This window comes from Lasioglossum baleicum, chromosome 7 (genome assembly GCF_051020765.1).
Source record: "Lasioglossum baleicum chromosome 7, iyLasBale1, whole genome shotgun sequence".
Classification (NCBI taxonomy): Eukaryota; Metazoa; Arthropoda; class Insecta; order Hymenoptera; family Halictidae; genus Lasioglossum; species Lasioglossum baleicum.
Window position 1 is genome coordinate 4,044,144 of NC_134935.1, and position 22,299 is coordinate 4,066,442.

Genomic DNA, 22,299 nt, shown 5'->3' on the forward strand with positions numbered 1-22,299 from the left:
AGAATTGTGTGATGGGGGCCTGCCTGGAACGAGAATAAACGAAAACTCCCGCGGGGCTGGGTTGGTTTCAGAGCATTAAAGAGTTATATGACCCGGGAGCGAGAAAAGCTGGTGCTGCATCTGCTGTCGCTCGGCGATACTGACAAATTTACAGCGACATAAGCCACTGTTTGCAACGGCCGATTTTACGGGGGCCGAGAGGTTAAGGGGGTGGACCACCTTTTTCTGAAAAGAACCTGATCTCAATTTTTTTTGTGCGGTAGAAACTTCGATATCTGAATTTTTTACTGTCTGGATACATTTCACGTGTAGTTCGGTCTGAAACAATCTGTATACAACATGATTCATTCATTGTACCAGTTGCATAGTAAGGATTTAGTTTAGCACTGGATAAGTATCTCAAAAAGTGAGATATTAGCAAAACTAGATTTCTTTACTAATTAATCATCCTTAAAAAATATGTCTGACTACAGTCCATTTTTAGATAGTCAAGGTGGTACACTGTTAACACATTACCGACGGGTGATTAGTGCATAATTTTGAAAAATCTATGGTATATGGCTAAACACTTTAATGGAACCTTCAATAGCAACAGCAATTTTCATCGTGAACTAACAAGTCGCCCTCAATAACGTCATCTAATAGTTTCATTTAAGATTGCAATGTAACAGAAGATTTGTATGCTTTCTTTTGGTACAGCACAATTATTGAAAATCCTATTAATAGGCTTCCGGAAGAAAACGCGGCCGTTCGAATCACGAACCCCGAAGTGTAGGTGAAATGTACGCGCATATGGCTAACTATCTGCTATTATTATCCTCTCTTTACGCTTATCCCCGGCAATTTATTTGTTACCATCGCGCACATCGTTCGCTCCGAGGCTCCGGCAAAATGAAACGCTGGTTTACCACTTTTACGCCGCGCCGTCGCGCGTCGGCCTCTCCATTAACAATTTGTAGACCGATCGTTTGACGCGTTTATTGTGCGCGTGATTGCGCTGAACGAGATAAAATACGACAGAGAATGGAACCATTCATATCGGAACATTATACCAGGGTTATTCAATATTTAGAGGAACAAAGAGCTCGCGGCCCGTGGTTCGAAACGGAAAGGCCACTGCAGAAACGGGCCAGGTTTCCTTTTATTTGGACATTCATCGGGGATACCGGAATGCGCTCACCACTTTTTTCGAGTTAACGCCCCGGACGATCCATTTCGTTTCCTCCGGAGTAATAGAATGCAATAGGGGCATTCATCTTTTCATAAAAAGTGCCAATCAATTTCTTCTACAGGGTGTTCCAAAAATGTTGTTCCTCCTTCAAACGGCTGTGCGTGCCACTGCACAAAGATGTAGGTTCATACACGTGTACTTTGATCAACTTTCCTGTTTTATTTTCTATTGATTTATTGAACTATAGTCTGGTTACGGTTAGGCTGTTATCGAGTGACGTAACGTCTATAGACACGGTATAGTATGTTAAGAAGATGTCAATAACCTCTGGAGCGAATTTATCAATAATATAGTAGAAGCATTATTTGTAACACAGAAAACGAATTAAAGAATTCTTCGAAAGCTCTTATTTTTTTAATAAACTTCTCGATAGTATAAAAAAATGCTGGAAATCCAGTTAACGGAGCTCCCGTTATTTCTGTGTTTCCCAGAACGCAAGAGCCGCACAGCTTCGTTAATAAGGAACACGTGAAGCTCGTAGAACAGGGATAACCGCGCGTACGTGACATGATCCGGACCAACAAAGTGTTAACAAGCACGGTTCTGTGTCCGCAGAGGTCGCGAACCGATTCGAAACTTTCCGCGTCCACTTGCGCAATTCAAATTGTCCATTACACCGCGGATAAAGACTCGCGGTCTGTTCATAATTAACCGATTCGCCCGTGAAACGGAGAACTTTTTCCAGTTCGCCTGGAACCGTCAGAAACGAGATATTACAAGGTCTTTTGTCCTCCAGGCCGGTCCGGCCCGGCCCGGCTCGCCGAACAGAAAAACCTGTTGATTAACCGAACCAATTATCGAAAGTTTCTCCATCATCGTGCTAAATTGCGTTCCGAAAAATTGAATTTTACGTTTCCATTATCCCCCGTCGATCGAGTTTCCCCTACCCGCGCAACAGAGAGTTCTATCCGTTTTTTTATCACTCTCTCCGAGGGTGGCTCCCCGCTTTCTCTCTTCGCTTTCTCTGCGCCCAGCGTTGTTCTTCTCCTCTTCGGGCCGCGCGGAGTCACTGAAATAGAAACAGAAACAGAAACAGTTGGAACGAGGTTGTATGGTACAGGTACAGGCAGAAGGAAAAGAAGGAGGGACTCGCGGCCGGAAAAGGGGTGACGGGGAGGAAGGAGGTGAAGGAGAGAGAGAGGGAGAGAGCGAGAGAGAGACAGAGATTCGTTATTGATTCGAACTCGACACAGCTTGGGGTACAGTCGTAGCAGACCGTAACGTGGATGCACACACACGCGAATCAAACTGACACAAACGCGCGGGCGAAAACGTGCCCTCCGAACGAATGACGGATGACGGATGATCGCGGCACGTATCGACAAACAATCTTTGGAAAATCCCGGTATAGTACTCGAAGCAACAGTTCCATCTGGAAACCGACCGGAGAGTGAGCACGGGCTGCAGTTTCGGATCGGAGCCGCTGGCACGCTGGATATTTATGGCAAGCGATAAAATGAAAAAAACGAACGTACGGATCCCGAATCGATAAGGAGGCTACGGCCTGTATTACCGAATCTGCATTCTTATGGGATCGGTCCCCTGCATGCTACATAGTTGACTCGGTAATGCTATCGGTCATCCACTAATAGATACAGTACGACCTTGATTATTTGATTATCCGAACCCGTGACGTCTGACATCACTATTAACCTAACGAGCTTCAAAATAAATCAGAAGAATTTTCTTCTTCGTTCGCTATACGATGTAAATATGATAAGGATATATTGTGACACTCCATTTTTATCTATTTCCGCCAACTCTCCACTTATTTTTGTCCGTGACTGTAGGATCGCCTGACTGTGCGACGCAGAAAATATTTATTTCGCTGATCCGCGGTCTACTAATTAGAATGTACGACCTACACAGCAACCATTACACCCAACATCATTAAGAATCCGACGCCAGAGCGTCCGAGAAGCCGTCATTAAACGCTCAAAGGTTCACAGCGTGGCTGGGACGATTCGGTGGCGGTGGCGAGTAATTATTCAGCGGAGTAATGACGCGACGGCGCGGCGTGGCTAATTACTTTCGCCGATCGGTTGATCGTTGATCATTTCCGGGCGTCCCGCGTAATCAAATCAAGCGTGGTGTTAAATAACGCTGACCTCGCGGCGTCTCCCGCCTAATCGTTACCGGGCACAATTAATTCGCACACACGCGGCAGCGGGAGAGCAATTCCGGGAACGGTTTTCGGCCTGGCCGTTCTCGGATGAAACATTCAGACAATGGAAGTTTCGCGAGGAAAGCAGTCGGTCCACGTTGCTCCACGGCGCGCGGCGCGGCGTCTGCATTTTTCATCTCCCCGTTCCCGAACCGCTAAAAGAAGAACCGTGCTCGGAGGAACGCGGAAATCGCGAAGGAACGGCCCGGGGACTATCGAAAAAGTAATTTTCCCGTTGTACGCGGGAAAACGGAGGCTGCGCCGCGTCGTGCATTATCGAAAAACAGTATTTCCTTGTTTCGAGTTAATTATTCATTCGGAACGGGAAGCATATCCGCTTACGGTGAGAAACGAGGGCCACGGCGACCGATTAATAATTCGACCAGGCAAGAAACAACCCGCCCGTCGAGAAAAGCTTCGCGACGAGAAGATGCTGTCCCGCGTCCCGTAAAACGGATACGAGCTTGTTCAAGTATTCGATTAATTTTCTCGAGGGGTAGTCTTTTCTTGCCGGCTCGTTTCAAAGTAACTCAACTTCTCATGACACAGAGCCGCCGAGAGCACCGGAGAACTCTCCTTCCGTCCTGCTCTTCGACGAAAATTTTTGTCGTGCCCGGCTCTCTCCTCGTCTCCTCGGCGCGCTTGAAAAATTAGCTTCGCAGAGCTTCCTCAGATTTTCCATTTGGATAATGTGTCCCTGGAAAATGCGGATAAATGAACAGCTTTTATAACCATTTTGCTCAGCAGTGTGCTCTTTTAAACGCTTTAGCACCGTGAAGGCTCGACACTGGAACTACCGAGCACTTAACGTGGCTACTGTCGCATTGCTTCATAATAATAATAATGAAATTGAATTCGTTCGGTCGAAGCAAGTCATTCCGAGTCCGGTGGTTCCAAATCAAGTGTTTCTTTCTTATTGTTAGATAATTGTTTAGAGAAAAATTGATGACTTTTTTAAGGAAACGGTAAGCAACATCTTGATGTTGTGTTGTTATTCTACTTATTTCCTACTAAAAGTTACAAACTGATGTGGTTATACAACGTTTTGTATTGTCATGTCTAGCGGGACCTTGCCAGCTGGCACCCGGACTGAATGTAATGGGTATGTACAAAATGGGACATTTTTATGCGTTATTTTCTCAATTCATTGTTCATTTTTTTCTACAAAAGTTTTGCATGATACAGCAGGTGAGGAACCGAGTACACAAACGTGTAAAAACATGTGTTGTAACTTAAACCACCGTAGATTTGTAGGTTAAAGCTTCCCCGTTATAACGAGACCTCAAAACTTGACGTACGATTTCTATTTACCGTTTCATCGGACAAAAACGAGGAACAAGCTTTGCCGTGTGAAGCCTTTATTAGGTATGGCTTATATTATTGCAATTCTCGCTTGAGGGACGTACGGGGATTAAATTATGCGGTTGCATCGTACAACGAATTTAGGAATTTAGGAAATACCGATATTTAGGAGAGATTGACTCGTTAGCGCTTGAACATTAACACGTAATTTTATCCTCTCGCGAAACTGACCCTAGGCGGCACGGATTTAGCGAGAATTTGAACGTTAAATCGTGAACAGTATAGCGAAGGGGATTTACTGCAGCTGGCGATGTGTCTCGTCAACGTCGTCGGATAGACAATATCTCTTCCGTAATGTTCAAGCGCCGACATCAGCCTGTAGATATCTCGTTCGTTGACGCGAAGGCGTTAATACACACTTTCATGTCACGACTCGCTATTAATTTCCCGTTCGGCCTGAACGAGTGGAATTACCTTAAGCATGCAACACTCGAAAAACCCTCTGTTATATATTCGTTCGTTTAAACAATTTTTTCGAGAGACAAATAATGGTTCATCAAAAATAACACTGTCCAACACCGTTCCACAACTACTGTTGGGTGGTTCCTATAGAGTTTTTCGCACTGATTCCGAATCTGTTCTTAATTTTTTTTCTATACGCACCGTTTTTGGAAAACATGACTAGAAAAAAAACATATTTTTCAACTTTAAACAAATATTGTGGCGTTCTTATAAAAGATATTGAATTGTTCTTTATGGCAAAAGATTCTGTAGACTTTCCCGAATACAGCGATATCCATTATTCATGCATTATGATTGTTTAAATACGTTTAAACAATGATTAAAGACGGAGAGACACCACTTTTGCACCAATTTTTAAGGATATTTTCCAATTTATCTTAAAAAATAAGGATCAGCGGAAAATCGAACTATACCACGCGGTAGAGCAGACTTTTATCTTGAGAAACCACCATTTCAAGTTTGCATGGCCGACGTTTTTTTCGAACCAGCAAGCAAAATATATAGGCAAAATGCAACGGGCGTTCGCTGCGCCGCACAGTGGGTAAAACCGATGAATTTTGTGTGAAAATTAAAGAACTTTCGATAGAAATGAGATGGAGCGATGAAATTTGTTTATATAAAATGAAAGCTGAAACTTTGCAGAATATGAAATAATTATGGAGATTGTGGTACGAACGTTTTTTAACCTTGAGAAAATTCGCTGACCTTGCACAATTTCAAGAAAATTGTGGTATTTCAATACCACGCGCGGAAGAAATTCCTTTTTGACATGCGACACATAATTTTCCGTAGATTTTTTCACGCTGACTTCTAATCTGGTCTCAAAATTTGTTTACGACCTCAGGATTTTGCAAGAAATCGATTTCCGTGAACACAACTTATGAAATCATTTTTTCGCTGAAATGAATTGGCAACCTACTAGTTTGAAGGAATATTGTATTCCCATATATAAAACACATTAAAAATAATCATAATGAAGTGTTTGAACGTATTTTGAAACCAGATTTGAAATCACCGTGAAAAAATCTACGGTTAATGATTTGTCGCATGTTAAAAAAAAAATTTTTCGCGCGTGGTATTGAAAAAACCACAATATTCTTGAAATTGTGCAAGTATAACGAATTTTTTCAAGGTTAAAAAACGTTCGTACCACGATCTCCCTATTTTTCCCATATTCTGCCAAGTTTCAGCTTTAATTTTTACAAAATTTCATCGCTCTATCTCATTTTTATCGAAAGTTCTTTGATTTTGACACAGATTTCGTCGGTTTGGCCCATAGTGCGCCGCACCGATGAAATTTCTTTAAAATGAAAGCTGAAACTTTGCAGAATATGAAATAATTATGGAGATTGTGGTACGAACGTTTTTTAACGTTGAGAAAATTTGTTAAACTTGCACAATTTCAAGAAAATTGTGGTTTTTCCAATACCACACGCGGAAGAAATTTGTTTTAAGCATACGACACATCATTTCCCGTAGATTTTTTCACGCTGATTGAAATCAGTTGAAACAGGGTGGACAGGTTTCAGACAGGGTGGCTTCTCAAGCTAAAAGTCTGCTCTATCGAGTGGTATAGTTCGATTTTCCGTTGACCCTTGATAGGAAAAAAATTAAAAACAGATTCGGAATCAGCGCAAAAAACTCTATAAGAAGGACCCAACAGTAATTAGGGAACATAGAAAAAGTTGAAATTTGTTGGACAGTGTAATTAGAGTCACGGTACGAAAAGTTCGTGAGAAGCATAATTTGTCGCCAATATTCTTTCTATACAGCGAACCTCACAGTAATATTCCGTCACTTTTAAAAGGGCGATCACTTTATTAATATCAGATCGTACATGACGTGAAAACGAAATTTCGAAAAAATTACAATTGGTCGGAATTACAAAGAAAATAATAAAACTTGTCCACTAGTTTTTGATGTTTCCTTTATTGCGCACCGTCTTAGAGTATTGTCGTGGTACGCATTGTCTGACAACGAGTTATTATCGGTGCAAGCTTCTCCCGGCGCGGCGGGATCGAGACGTAGCCTCCTCGAGGCTAACATCTTAGCGACCTGGGACCTCTCGCAAGTTCCCCGCGAAACTTTCGAAGGATGCGCAGAATTCAGGAGTTGTGCACGACGGGACCCAACCCCATTTAAGTTCCGCGCTTCCGTTTTGTGTGATCGTGTTCACGGTTGAATGACACTGTGCTCCACGGTATAGGTGAACCCTCGTGAAAAGTCGCGATTTTATCGTCCGTGAGATCGCGTTCAGGGCATACGAGAAAGCGAGAGAGCCGCACAGCAACGAAGACTTAAGACAGCGACGCGAAGGGAGGCTTCCGGCGCGGCTGGGCATATTTAAAACGGGGCTTGAATGCGGATGAAAAGACCGCTGCTCGGGGGTATGCGAATGAAAAAATGTGTACGGAGAGTTTATTCCATGGTCCCCGGGCAGCTTTTCCGCGTATAACGACGATAAACGAAAATTTATTTGCTCGGCTCTCGCCGCGCCGCGCCGTCGCACAATGGGCCAGAAATCGATCTTTTTGGACAAAATTCTGCCGACAACTCAGTTTTTCATCGATTTCATTGGAATTTTTTTTAAACTGTTCGTGAAGGACTATACTTTGATGACGTGCTGCGCGATAATCGTTAACTGTTACAATCAAGAATCCTTATCTACAAATCCCAATAACTCCGATACTTCATCCGGCCATACCATAAATTTGCATGTCCCAGCTGAGTTGCCGACACTTCTTAACCCTAAACCCTAAACCGCAAAATTTTATACTGTAAATCTGGCCCTGAGAATTACCAATTGAATAGAATTACATTCGGCACTTATGAAACTTACCATTAATTTATTGATCCAACAGCAGCGTTTTCGCTTCTTGAGAAAGAACTTCCTTGTGCTTGCCATCCTTTATTCTTAGAGAGCTTATAAGTGGATCGGATGATAATAACATATGCCGTATAATATCTATATTTGTCTTTTTGCGGCAACACATTCGGGAGTTTTCAGCTAGTGATTTCCTGAAGACTTTATTATTTGCCTCTTGTGGCTCTTGTGAATACAAAACAATTGGCAGTTCAAATGTAGCAAGTACTTCACTTCCATGTTGCAGTACCTTATGAACTGATGGAGGTAGTTTGTACCATGGATAAATTCTAATGCACAATTTAGGCTTCGTCAAACAATATTCTTTGAATTTCACAGAATCAGCTTTCTTGTCACATGTAATTACCTGAAGAATGTTATGCAATCTTGTGATAATAACCGCGTTTAATCCAGTCACTGCAGCAACTGATTCGGCTTTTCTAAAGAAAGTTCGAGCCACGTTCCCACTATTTGATCACCAGCTCCCTGTTTGACAACATCAATTGTGATTGATAGCTCTTTCAAAGAATTTTGCACTTTAACTTAACGATTTCCGCGCAGCAAGTCATCAAAGTATAGTCCTTCACGAACATTTAAAAAAAAATTCCAATTGAATCGATGAAAAACTGAGTTGTCGGCAGATTTTTGTCCAAAAAGATCGGTTTCTGTCGCAGGTCGCGACGCACAGTGGGTAAATTTGACCTAACTCGGTTCAAAATCAAAGAACTTTCGATAGAAATGAGGTAGAGCGATGAATTTTTTTTTAATTAAAGCTGAAACTTTGCAGAATATGGGAAAAATAGGGAGATTATGGTATGAACGTTTTTTAACGTTGTGAAAATTCGTTAAACATGTAGAATTTCAAGAAAATGTGATTTCTCCAGTACCACGCGCGGAAACATTTCTTTTTAACATGCTATTATTATTTCTCGTAGATTTTTTCACGCTGATTTCAAATCTGGTCTCAAAATTTGTCTACGACTTCTGGTTTTTTCAAGTAATCGATTTTTGTGACAAAAATCATTTCAACGAAAATATGATTTCATTAATTTCTTATCACAAAAATCGATTTCTTGAAAAAACCAGAGGTCGTTGACAAATTTTGAGACCAGATTTGAAACCAGCGTGAAAAAATCTACGGGAAATGATATATACAGCATGTTTAAAAAAAACTTTTCCGCCCATGGTAACGGAGAAACCACATTTTCTTGAAATTGTGCAAGTTGAACGAATTTTCTCAAGATTAAAAACCGTTCGTACCGTAATCTCCCTAGTTTTTCCATATTCTGCAAAGTTTCAGCTTTAATTTAAAAAAAATTCATCGCTCTACCTCATTTCTATCGAAAGTTCTTTGATTTTGAATCGAGTTAGGTCAAAACCCACTCTGCGCCGCGCTGGCTGATCAGTCTTCGCTTATTCTACTTACGCGGATTCTACATACAAACCAATATTTTAGACTTGCTTTCGGATTTGATCGATGTGAAGTTCTCTCGTACGCTTTCATTCAAAATTTTGTGTTGTTAACGATATTAAATGTTGATACAATTTGATGATTACGTATATTGAAACCGATCTTCCTAATGTGCCTAGAGCAAACAATCTTTGACACCGCGCGCCATAATGTCGAGATTAAATCAACGTCTGTCAATGGTCCCGGTGGCAATGGTTCAGTTGGCGAGCGATCGATGGCAATCGCGTTCGAAAATCTATCGACAGTTTAGCGAACCCGGTAACTAACTTCTGTCGTCCAGTTTCGGAAAATGTCGGTGGCAAAGAGAATGTCGAACAGTGTCAGCAGATCCAACCGACGCGACGCGACGCGACACGGTGAAGGAAATTTATGATGGAATGATATTCGCGCAGGAGGACACGTTGTGTGCTCCGGGAAAGATGAAGTACGATCGGGTTCACCGTTTGATATCGTCGTAAGCGGGATATTATGTAGTCGTATTGAATCATGAACGATGATGGATCGCTGTGATGGCGATATTGAACGGCGTCGCTTTTAGGGCGCATAATTTCGGTTTTACGTCTTGACCGAGGAGACTATATTTCCCGTGGACTATTCCCGATGGATATTCCAGTTTGTCGGAATGGAGGAATTTTTCTGACGTCCCGACACGTATCATCCTTCGTGAAGACGAATTTCTCCCCATTTCTGAGAACTCTCGCGAGCCGAAGTGACTGATTCGAGCTGTTCAAACTTCGAATGCAGAGCACTTCGTTAATGCTCGATCTTTCGTGAAAACCGAGCTAAGAAAAAATAGGAGGGCTTGAAATGAAGCACCCTTAGGAACATTTTTGAAAAGTGTCCTTATTCAACAGATAACTAAAATAATCGTTACCCTTAGGAACAACTTTAAACTTCTATAAATATGTTTCTTCTATCGATCGTATTTGCTGTTAATAAATGTTAAATGCTTTCGGCGCAACGCACAGTGGTCCCAAATCCCGAAAACACGGCCAAAACCTCAAAAATGAACTTCCTCCTAGGAGGTTGTAATTCTAGGCTTGGGTAAAATGATGTTATGACCACTGAATGTGCTACCAAGGAAAAAGGTAAAAAGTTTATGGTACGGTTCTGCAGTCAGTTCAAAGTTAGCCATCGTTTGATGAGCATTTGTCGTGCGCATTAGTAGGAAACTGAACGCCCCCTTCTAAAGTGCATAACTTTCAAAATAGTGCATCAATTTCAATTCTGCAAAATGGATGCTGTTCCTGGAAGTAAGTAGAATGTTTACCTGTTTTTGTATATCTCAAAAATTGTTAGTCATTACGTTACACGATGGCAATATTCTTTGGAGAACGTAGGAGGTAAAACTTGATGCGCGTATTGTAGAAACGTAGACATAAGTTAAAAGTTCCACGTTGTCCCACCAAAATTCCTTTCCTGACGTGTTGCTAATATATTTATCTTTCAAAATTTATAAAAATTTATAAACTTTGTTTCATTTCTATGGATTTTAAAATGCGATTTTACAACTTTCAGTAATGAAAAACGATTCGGATGATTAAATCTTATGTACATAATTTACAATTATACTAATTCTTGATATACAAAGTGCAATTTTGTTTGTCATTTATACATTTTTACCTATCAACCTCTCAAAACACATTTAATGCGAATTGTTGTCTAAATTTTAATCGGCCATTTTGTTCTTCAAATTTTCGAATTCATCTTCGTGATCAGTGACCCCAAAGACCCCAAAAAGATCATTTTCCAAGCAGACCTAACCATTTTTTAATGTATATGTCCGCCATTTTGTTTTTTGGAATTTAAGCTTCATATTCGTAATCAGCGACCCCGAAAACCCCCGAGTACGAATTTTTGGGTGCATTCAAGCACGTTTAGATGTTTTGGCCGGTTTTTCGCGATTTGGGACCACTGTGCAACGGTTCGATTGTTTATTACTAATTATGAAGCAATTTTGATAGATATCAAACAAAATCAACGTTTCGATCCTAATTTGAATCCTTTTTAAGATTTATTTGAATCGCGTCTGTAAAGTAAATATGTCATAATAATTTCAAAAACTATTAAATGATTAAATATAAGGAATATTGTTCATAAAAACTCACTCACTTGCTTTGGGGAAAATAAATTTATAATAATTGTGTGGCACGCGTGTTACGTTTATCCAAACTAGTATCGAAACGTTGATTTTGTTTGATAACTAGCAAAATTGCTTCATAATTAGTAATAAACGATCGAACCGTTGCGCCTAAAGCATTTAACATTTATTTAAACTTCTATCTTTTGAGAATCAATAGTTTCTGTGAAAGTCGAAAGAAATTTCCAGGCTCGTTTTCAGCTCGCAAAATTCTGCTGGTTCTATTTAAAGTTAGAGATCCGAACGCGCCTTTGAACAATGTAATTAATATTAACCAGTCGCGTCTGCCTTTGTTTGGTCATAATTAATTAGCGATTTTATCCGAAACAGTTGCACCGTCTAGGGCCTAGAACGGCCTAAACGGTGGCGAGCATTAGTTATTTATGGCACAAAGTTCATTTAACCACTAAATAGCATCTCACCCTTAACATCGATAGAGCAGTACGCCTATCTATAATTATGACTATGTTAACTATTCAGCCCCCAAAGCTAATTTCAACGCGAACACGGGCTATCGGTTTCCCATATTAACGAAGTTTACCGCTACATCGGCCTAGTTTTCAACAAATTTCACCAAAAGTCCTCGTGGACTTGAAAACGACGCGACGCGACAGAACACTACTATTTTGAACAAAAAAGTTAAGTATTTTGATAATATGATTAAAAGAAGGCTAGAAAATAATTAAGGAATATAAGAAAGCAGAAATCAATATTCTGAATTCAAGAAAACTGCTTTATTTTTGTTATAAACAAAATATTACAACTTAATGTACATAAGTATAACGAAATTTCTGTAAGAACAGTCTAATAAATTCGAACAAAAAACCGAGTTTATAATTATTAGTGTTTAGTACTAATCACTTCAAATATTCTATTTTCCATACTACAAACTAATTTTTGCAACGTTGTTTTACGGATTTAATTCCACTCATATCTTACTGCGTTTTCTAACTCTTTAATGTTGTTATACTGCTTCCCATTTTTATATATTGCTCGTGATAGGATTCCCCATAAATTGTCTATTGGGTTTAGATCGGGGGAACGTGACGGCCAGTTCATTAGTTGCAAATTCTTTTGTCTAAACCGCTCCCGAGTCTTCTTAGTATTGTGTATCGCTGCGATATTTTGTTAAAAAATAACGTTGTCGTCATGATTTTCTCCGATGAAGCAAATTAAAGTGTCTTCTAATAGGGCAATGTATTTTACTGCATTCATTCTCGTACAAATTTTGCATATTGGTGTTTTTGAATTATAGCTAAACGCAGCCCACACCATTAAACTTCCACTGCCGAAATTCTTTATCCTTACGTAAATCATGCTAATAGTATTTAAAACCGTCAGGAACGTCTAGATTAAATTTTTTTTCATCGAAAAATATAACATTTTTCCACTCTTGACGCCAGGTTATGTGATCTCTTGCGAATTTTAATCTTGCAGTTTTGTACTCCTGGGTAAGAGGTGGCTTCATTACTTTTTTACTCCATTGTAACCGTGTATCGTGTTGCAATATTTTCTGTACACGTCGTGTAGTTACTGGCAGATCCAAAACTCTTGGAACTTCACTGACAGTGCTATTATTAGTTGATATTTCTTTAAAAATACGAGAACGATCACGCCTTGTGAGTTTCGTATTTCCACCTGTATAATGGTTTTTGCCATATTTTCCACGCAATTTTAGAAAATGATGTATGCAAGTACCAAATCTATTAATTTTTGTTTGGCTATCTCTCGAATAGAGAAACCTGCATCGTGGTATGCATCTATTTTTATTCTTTTTTCGGAACTTAAAACTTTTCCGCGTGGCATTCTAATAAATGAAGGATTATTATATGTGGGTTAAAAAATTTTGTATTTAAATTTCAATATTTACTTTGTCTGAGGTATGGACGATGTTTCTTGTAGTAATGATGATACAGAACTGAGAAAAACTCATCGTTCTTATACAAAATTCGTACTTACTACGATCAGCATTCAATTATTTTTGTTTACAACACTGAGAACTTTCGAATTTGTTTACATGCGCTACTTTGCGGTAATAATACATTGGTATTCATAAGGTTTCCACACTATACTAACATAAATTTACCGAATAAATGAACTTTCAGCAGTAAATTATGATGCTCTTATAGAAATTTCGTCCACTGTAGTAATTGACTAGAAAACAAAATAATTCTCTTGTCTCCACCGTCATTAGCAAATGCAACAGGACTTTGTCGTCAAGACACGGGATTTCTCGTTTTCTTTTCGTCGCAGTCGAGACAAGCGTCCCCGTTTTAATATGCCGCTAAAACTCGTGAAATACGTGTACGAAGAAAAGTAGGATCACTGACAAAGATGCTTTCAAGAAGCCTTGTTACTTGCGAAGCAGTTGAGAAGAAAGTTTTTTAAGTTACGATGGTGGCGCGTCGCCCTGAATAATTAACGCGAACTTCTTAAAATTGAACGGTGACTAATTACCTACATTCTCGCACGTTTTGTTCATGCTTTTGGACACGGTCGGAACGGTTCGCGTAATGACCTGATCGAAAAAATTCAAGAACAACGTTCTGATACGATGCTTGAATATGAAATAAGATTTGTTTCATGGATGATTTGATGCCTACAACATTAAGGAACAAAATTTCGAGCTCAACCCTTTCGTCCGAGTATTGTTGCATTCACGGAGATGGAATCGAGATGGCATCGTTGTTACGAAAAAGTCAAAGCCACATTTGAATACCGCCGCGCCGGTAACACTGTTTCTCAAAGTTCCCGGGATTTCCAGAACAGTAGCGCGTGCACGATGCTGCACGGGAAAGTTGAAGGATTTGAAACCGCAACTTCTGTGCTGCATTTGCCAGACTTCTATAACTTTCTACAGGTTTTCCGAGCAACAACGAGGTTGTTAGCAGAGAGAAAAGAATTCTATTCTGCTCGCTAATTCACTCGGAAAATCTGGCACACCGCGCGTAACTTACAAGCCTGGAACGGGCCTGTATATATCATACAATAATAATTTCCCTTCTGGAGGCGAACTATTATTTAAACATTAGATTTTTCAATTCCGCCCGAATCTCCAATGCAAAGCTAATAAATCCGCAGCGAGTCGGATGTTGCAGAGTGCCTCGGAAGCTCTCGTTCGCAAGTGACACGAGAGGGGAAAAAATTGAGAAGCCAGATACAACATTCATGAAACATTCCTTCCGAAGTGAAACGTTCAATGTACGACGACGAATTGATTTGTTTATGCATTACCGTGCTCATCCGTATTCAGGTTAAAAACTGCGGGGAGAAAAAGTGCCGTTGATTGCACCGCTAAATAACGTGTCTGCGCTTTATCATGGAAATAACCGTACTGGAAAGGGAACCGGAAGTTAAAGTTTCGAGTCACGTGTGTGCCTCTCTCTCTGTGTGTGTGTGTGTGTGTGTGTGCACGCGGAATTTAACCCTCGAACTGGATCATATCGATCGAATTTATATATTTTCTTGCAATGCCACAAGAGGATTAAGAAATGAGATTTTTAATAATTCTGACACCTCTGAAATTCGTTTTCAGCGAGACGATAAATCTATTCGGGTCGTTAACGAGGATTGTCCCTGAACTTTCGTGGCGAGGCTTAAACGGTGGAGTTGGTTTAGGGTAGTTCTTAAAATTCCGACTCATCCACCGGCTATCTTGATCGGTATACGTCTCGCGGCGTTTCATCCGTTAGCGGGACTCGTTTCTCCCCGTTGAAAGCACTTCGCGAAGCTCCGAGACCTATCTCGCAATATTCCTGGCATTCATAATTTACGAGTCGCCGTGAAAGAACCGAGGCAGACATCAGTTTCCCCGCACGCGCGATATCTTCGCAATTATGCTCCTAGGATTCTGTCCCGCGATAGCAAACGCTCGGTTTCCACTGAAAGACGTCCGTGCGCTTTAATAGTTTTATGACGTAATGAAATATTTCGTCTCGGTGGCTACCTCAACTAATTGCCGGTGTCCATAAACGTACAGATTTTATTTAACACTCGTAACTGGTGAAGTACTCGCTGCTAATTACTCGTTAGCAGCCACGTGATTGATGTTTGTCGGTTTCTATCGTCCTTCGACTCTCTCCTTACATTTCTCTGTTTATTTATGAAATTGTACGGTATCGTTTCCACGAAGATATATTGATAGAAAAAGAAATTGTGTAATTCGCGTCCGTCGTGAAACTGTGATTTCCAGTGTGCAGCGAAGTAGGAGAATCCGAAAAAATTGAGTGGGGGAAAAATCGATATTTTTTAGCCCCGAAAACGAGAACAGCCAGTCAAGTGCACGAACACATCTACACCGGTAGCGTTGGCTATAGTTCGTCTTTGGTCACCGAACGTATCCACGGTTGGAGATTAGCATCGTTCGCGGCGCGGCGCGGCGACCCGAATGGACCTAAATGGTCCGTCAATGGACGATCGTTGTGAGAGCAGTAGGTGAAAATGGGTCGCCGATGGTTCATTGTGGGTCACCCGGCACGGGAACGCGTGAATTTCCGGCACGAAGCCTGCCTGCAGCAGGCGTGTATTTCTGAGGGTGCAATCTGGCACGGTGCATCAACAGGAATAATGTCAGGGTTTGTCGTGCCTTTGATCCAGGAAAATTCGGCGCATAGATTACCTCGGCTCGCGGCTCGCGGCTCGGTATCGTTGCCGCGGGAGCGGAAACCAGCGAAATTCCCTTTGCCGGAAATTAGGTAACGTAACCGCTATCGGACCGCTAAATACCCCCTTTCGCCTGGCTGGGGCTTTCACCCTTCTCGGAACGCTTAAACCGTGCGCGACCGATAAATAGGCGCAGAACCATTTTCGGGAACGAGTTATTCCGAAAATACGCGCACAGTGCGCTGAAAAACCCATATTCTAGACAAAATGCTGGTTTTTTGTTAAATCGGTAACCATTAGTTTTGATAAATAAGAAATTGTTGGTTGGGAATCATTTATACAGGATGTTCATTTGAAAACTTTCCAGCTGCATATCAGGATCGGTGACAAATTTAAAAAGAAACCAGCCAAAATTTATAAAAGAAGCTGATCAAATCGAAATTATAGGACAGTTTACTGTGAATCCTACTAGTTCAATTCGACAAGTTTCAATGGTAACTGGTGTATCAGTCGGATCTGTGCACAAATTACTTAAACAGTTTCATCCTTATAAAATGCAGTTGCATCAAAAGTTATTGGAAGACGACTTTGACAGGCGGATTGGGTTTTGTGAGGAATTAACAAATATGATCAACGTCACTCCTAATCTAATTAAAGACATTTGTTTTAGTGACGAATGCACTTTTTTCTTAAATGATGCTGTAAATCGTCATAACTGTCGTTATTGGAGTGACGAAAATCCACATCTTATTAGAGAAAGTAATACTCAATGGCCGGAAAAAATAAATGTTTGAGCAGGCATTTTAAGAAATGCTTATGTATTATAGGTCCTCTGTTTTTCCAAGAGCATTTGAATGGCAGTCTGTATTTAAATTTACTGGACGACATCATTGATCCACTTATAACAGAAAATCTTGAAAACCAAAGAGATGAAAACGGCAATTTTTTGTAAAATGAAGAACTTTTGTACTTCCAACATGATGGTGCTCCTCCGCATTACACGTTACCAGTTCGCCAGTGGTTAAACAATCGATTCCCACTTAGTAAGATGGATCGGTAGAAGAGGTGTTATTGAGTGGCCACCAAGATCACCAGATCTAACTCTAGTCGACTTCTTTTTGTGGGGACACTTAAAGTCTGTTGTTTTTAAAACACAACCAGAAAGCGTCAACGATTTGCGTCGCAGAATTGTACAGAAATGTAGAGCTATTCCAACAGATACCTTCAAAAATGCTCGTTCAGAATTTGAGAACCGTCTGTATTATTGTTTAGAAAACAGGGAGAACATTTTGAAAATTTGTTATAGTTTTAAAGAAATTACAAACTTTCTCGCAGTATAAGTATGACTCGCTTTACTTCTCTTTAAATATCTCCGAAACTAATGCGCAGATAATAAAAGTATCCTACGAAAATTGCTGGTCTTTTTACGTACAATAACATCCCATAATAAAAGATATAGGTTTCCATTTGGAAAAACAAAATAGACCTTCAAATGACCTTGAAGACGCCACCCAAATAAAAAACCGATACTGCCCCTCTCTTTCCCACTCGAAATCCTTGAACACGTGTTTTACCCTTTTTTTAATATCTTTCATACTTTTCGAGATACTCGGCTGGAAAGTTTTCAAATGAACACCCTGTATATTTAATATATCATATATTTAAATGTAGCATTGCATGCTTCAAAATCATGCAGAAAAATGGCACTGTTTGCGGACCATCGAACGTGATCTATTAAAACCTGAGGACTCCGGCGAACCGTGAAATATTATGACTGTCAGAGAGCCTACCGTAATCTGTCAAAAGTTCAGGGAGCTGAAGCACAGAAACCAGCGCGACAAGACGTGAATCCTATTTTTGAATCTGTTCCAACTACCCGTTTGTTCGCACAGGTGGCTCGTTATTAACGGACTATCGGTTTCACGGGACATTCTCGTCATATTTGAATGGCGAATGAATTCTTAACGAGGTCAAATTGGTACGGCCCGTTACATTTTTCGCGAACAAAATTTCAAGTTCCATCGAAGCAACAGGATCGTATCGAATGTAACTTATTATCCGACGGCGAGAATGGCACGGCTACGATTCTGTTCGCGTGTCCGCCGATACGTCATTTAAATCTTGTACTCTGCTCGATTTTCCATAAAGTGTTTCCCATGGAATGAAAGAAATAGAAGAAACAAGAATTTGTTTGTCCTGGCTGGAGATCAGCGAAAAAGATTTACTAGAAGAAATGCTCGATGCGAAGCCAATCTGTGCCAATTAGAAAATGAAATACCTAAATGCAGTATTCGTCAATTCGATTTGGCAAAATCAGGGTCATGCTGTGTAGAAGCTCGAACGTTCAGCCCCATCTTCCTAAAAACGTCGCGTCGGATCGATCGCTCGTCGAGTAGGTGATCAAATACTTTCGAACGGTAATGCACTTACCAAATCACTGGTTTCTCAAATCACACGGTTGGAAAATCGCCAATAGAGTATTAGCAAAACCCGTAGAACCAGCAAATTGGACAAAGCGCATGAAGAGAGCATCGAACGCGTTCGAAATCGGTGACAATTCCATTTCATGACTGATTCAATTCCACTTTATAATGCAAGAACAAGTGGCTTTTATGGAGAAAATTAGAATGGTCCGACGAACAAAAATGGTACTGTGCGAGCTTAATCGAACAGTCCAATTCGATTAAAATTCACTTTGAAAGAAACGCAGTTAAATCGGCATTACTACTTTTTCGAGCATGTGTACTATTATTCGAGGATAGGGACAAAAATTCTTCGAAGAAATCTAGTTAACAAACAAATTGATACAACGTATTACAAATAGGGTTAAACTTCACCTTCGGTAATTCATAATTATTTGTGGATTCCAGTTATTCGGAATATACTAGCTGGAGTAGATTTGGTAACCGTTTGCACTTGAATTGTTAATTCAGACACGATACGTTCTGGATTCTAACGTCCGTGTTTCATCAATTTACAATCAATTTGCATCGAGGCTCGACGGAAATGGTATGTAAATGCGAGATGTTTAATCGTGACTATCCCCAATTATCGCGGTTAATAGATTCTAATGGCCGTGGGACTGGATCGGTTCGATTGGACTTCGTTTAACAGAAATCTGGTTCGAGTTTACTGTAAACGAGTGGATCGCATTCTCCATTCGTCGTTGAACAATAACCCTTTGTCTCGGAGCCTCGATGTTTTTATCGTTATCGAGAAACCGTTAATCTGAAGATTTTTCGGAGATTATGAGCAGACTGTGGATCCGTGCGCGAAATCAACCATTTCTAAGCCAGCCAAATAAAAAATGTTACAGCGTCCGGACAAACTATTCCGTGAAATAAAAAATTTTGCAGTGTTCGGCCGAACTATTTCGTAAATTAAACATTTTTGCAGTGTTCGGCCGAACTGTTTCGTCAGATAAAAAGTTTTACAACGTTCGGACCAACTATTTCGTCAAATAAAATGTTTTACGGAGTCCGAGCAAAATATTTCGTTAGGTAAAAGATTGTTTTGTAAAATTTATTTTGTAAAATAAAACGTTTTACAATGCAGAACATCGTCAACAAAATTCACTACTCCCATATAAACGTCTGTCTGTGATTCATTATTAGTTTTCATTCTTGTTTTTGAAGTCGGAACTTGATTTGAATGCAATAAAGCACGTCCGACTTTTTCGCATTAAATTTTCTACGTTTGTGTGTTTCAGTGATGGCCGATTGGTAGAAGGAGATCAGATATTGGCAATAGATGGCCAGCCGCTAGACTCGAATATCTCTCATGAGCAGGCAATCTCGATTCTTCAAAAGGCACGTGGTCTGGTTGAGTTGGTCGTAGCAAGAAGCGCCCAAGGTAATTTAAATTCTGTCTGTACACCACGTAAATTCATCATCCTTATCTTCCCGTCTACAGTCGCCCTAGGAAATGACTCTATACATATTACCATCCTAATTCACAATGTAAAATATCTTAGATAGAGGAACACGATTTTTAACGTTGGATGTTACTTGATATTTGACCCTCCTACAATATGAAATTCTGTTTTCCCGGATCTCATCGGAAATCAAGAGACGCGAAAAATGTCGACAGAAGTTCCGGACAAAGCAAACATCGCAACCGACGCGACGAACATAAACTCCGGGGCTCGCAGAAGTTTCGAATAACTCCGCGGCCCAGGAGTATCACACGCGACGAGTGCAAAACTAGATTAGTTTTAATGCAGGTGCAAATAAATTGCAAATTTGCAGAAGTAGACCGGAGCAGGGGAATCAACTCTATTAAATTAAACTTCGATCCCCGGCTAGTATAATTGGCATACCGCTGCTATTCGAAATAAGCTAGCCTGGAGAAGACAGAACGCGTTTCATTCCAGGAATCCAGTGTACCTGGATCAAAGGATTTCCCCGAAACAGTTCGACTCGACATCCGCGCTCCTCCTCTAAATTTTATTTGATTGTTCGGGATCATTCCCTGTTAGATTCGAGCGTGTTCGCTATAAGGACGGCAGCCGTAGCTAGGGTAGCAAAAGAGGTAGCAGACTGTTAGAACCGATCTTCGCGAAACGTGTCGCGCGACGCGACGACGCACCAATCTCGAAGTTTTCTTCGAAGAGAAAATTGCTTGGCGCTGCTTGTCGATAGCGGCGTCGCGGGGAAGTTTATTAACAGGCTTCCCCGTTGTAAGAGTGTTAATTAACCAGGAACAATCCTCTAAGTCCCGGTGCTTGTGGCTGGCGCGCCACCCTTGTCTCCGAGCAGAGCCAGGGCTACCTACTCAAACATTATCCAATAGAGATTCCCATTCAGCCCTCCCATTGAAAAGACACCCTAGCCGGGTAGGGCAGGATGATTACAGTCTCCTTTCTTATTCCGTCCGGCAGACATTGGGGGTTCTTTGCCGACGGATGAATTGTCCGGTGGTTCGAGTTCGACAGCGGCCGCGGGAGCAGGTGTGTCCATCATCGGCGGCGTTGTCGGCGCGGCGACCAGTCAGGCCAGCTCCGACAGGGATCAATTGGTCTCCTCATCGTCTGTTGTTACACCAGCGCCGACCCCGAAGTCCAGCCAGCCAGCCAGCACCACCTCCGCGGCTACACCGACACCGACACCCACGCCGACACCCACACCGACCTCGACACCGGTACCCGGAGGCCTGGTTGTCGAAAGGAGCCCCTCCGCCGTCAGCGACGCCTCCAAGAGTGGCTCTGACATGGTGGTAAGTACCACGATGCCACTATGTACCTACTACCGCCTTTTTTATTTTATTTTATCTTATTTTTCGTCAGGGGAATCCATTACGGATACCTACCCCGCCACCACAACTGGGGAAAATAGTAAATAATCCTATTGTTACGTCCTAAGGTGGACGTATTATAGATTGTATGGTTTAATTGAAGTTTAATTTGAAAGGTTTGAATTGATTAGAAATATTAGAATTGAGATACAACGCAGTTTTGAACCTACCTGCATTCACCGACATCGGTTCGGGTAATTGAGGATTTCTGAATATTCTATGTGATTTTGATCATGGAATTGGAACGTAGAAATCGAAGTTTGGTAATTTCTTTAATAAATGATTTGATATTTTATTTGTTTGAATAGAAATAAACAAAAGTATATTTTAAACTCCAAATTTCGGATACATGATATATCTCGAAATCTTATTATAATTTGTTAGTAATTACCGCTAGGTAGATTTCTTCTTTTGATTAGAACAATCTTCTTGCTGAAGGCTTCTGCGTTGATTTTAAGGTGGTTTTTTTGGAGATTTGTGCTCCAAGGGTTTCTGCGTTGATTTTGAGATTGATAGTATTGGTGATGAACTTTACTTCAATTAAGATGACACACACACACAATAAAAAGGCAAGCTGATTTGGTTAATATGAGTTGATGTTCTTGAATAGCGTACTGTGGTTTGTGGACTGTGGACTGAGCTCCAAATGAGGAGCCATCCCTTTTATAGATCGATCAATCCTTTGTTCTTAATTTTCATAAGGTGGTTACTT

The 22,299-nt window shown here is 40.8% G+C and overlaps 1 protein-coding gene across 4 annotated transcripts in view; it reads left to right on the top strand.

The window, feature by feature from the left end:
* Nucleotides 1-22,299, top strand: part of LOC143210536 (multiple PDZ domain protein) — a 165,390-nt gene that overhangs the window by 35,706 nt on the left and 107,385 nt on the right. For 2 of the 4 annotated variants that reach the window (XM_076427454.1, XM_076427455.1), the window contains exons 6-8: nucleotides 4,459-4,497; nucleotides 20,005-20,147; nucleotides 21,175-21,509. In XM_076427454.1, coding sequence (XP_076283569.1) covers nucleotides 4,459-4,497; nucleotides 20,005-20,147; nucleotides 21,175-21,509 — 517 coding nt within the window. Of the gene's footprint in view, nucleotides 1-4,325; nucleotides 4,361-4,458; nucleotides 4,498-20,004; nucleotides 20,148-21,174; nucleotides 21,510-22,299 lie in introns of those variants that run through there. The other 2 variants (XM_076427457.1, XM_076427456.1) reach the window with 2 other exon arrangements.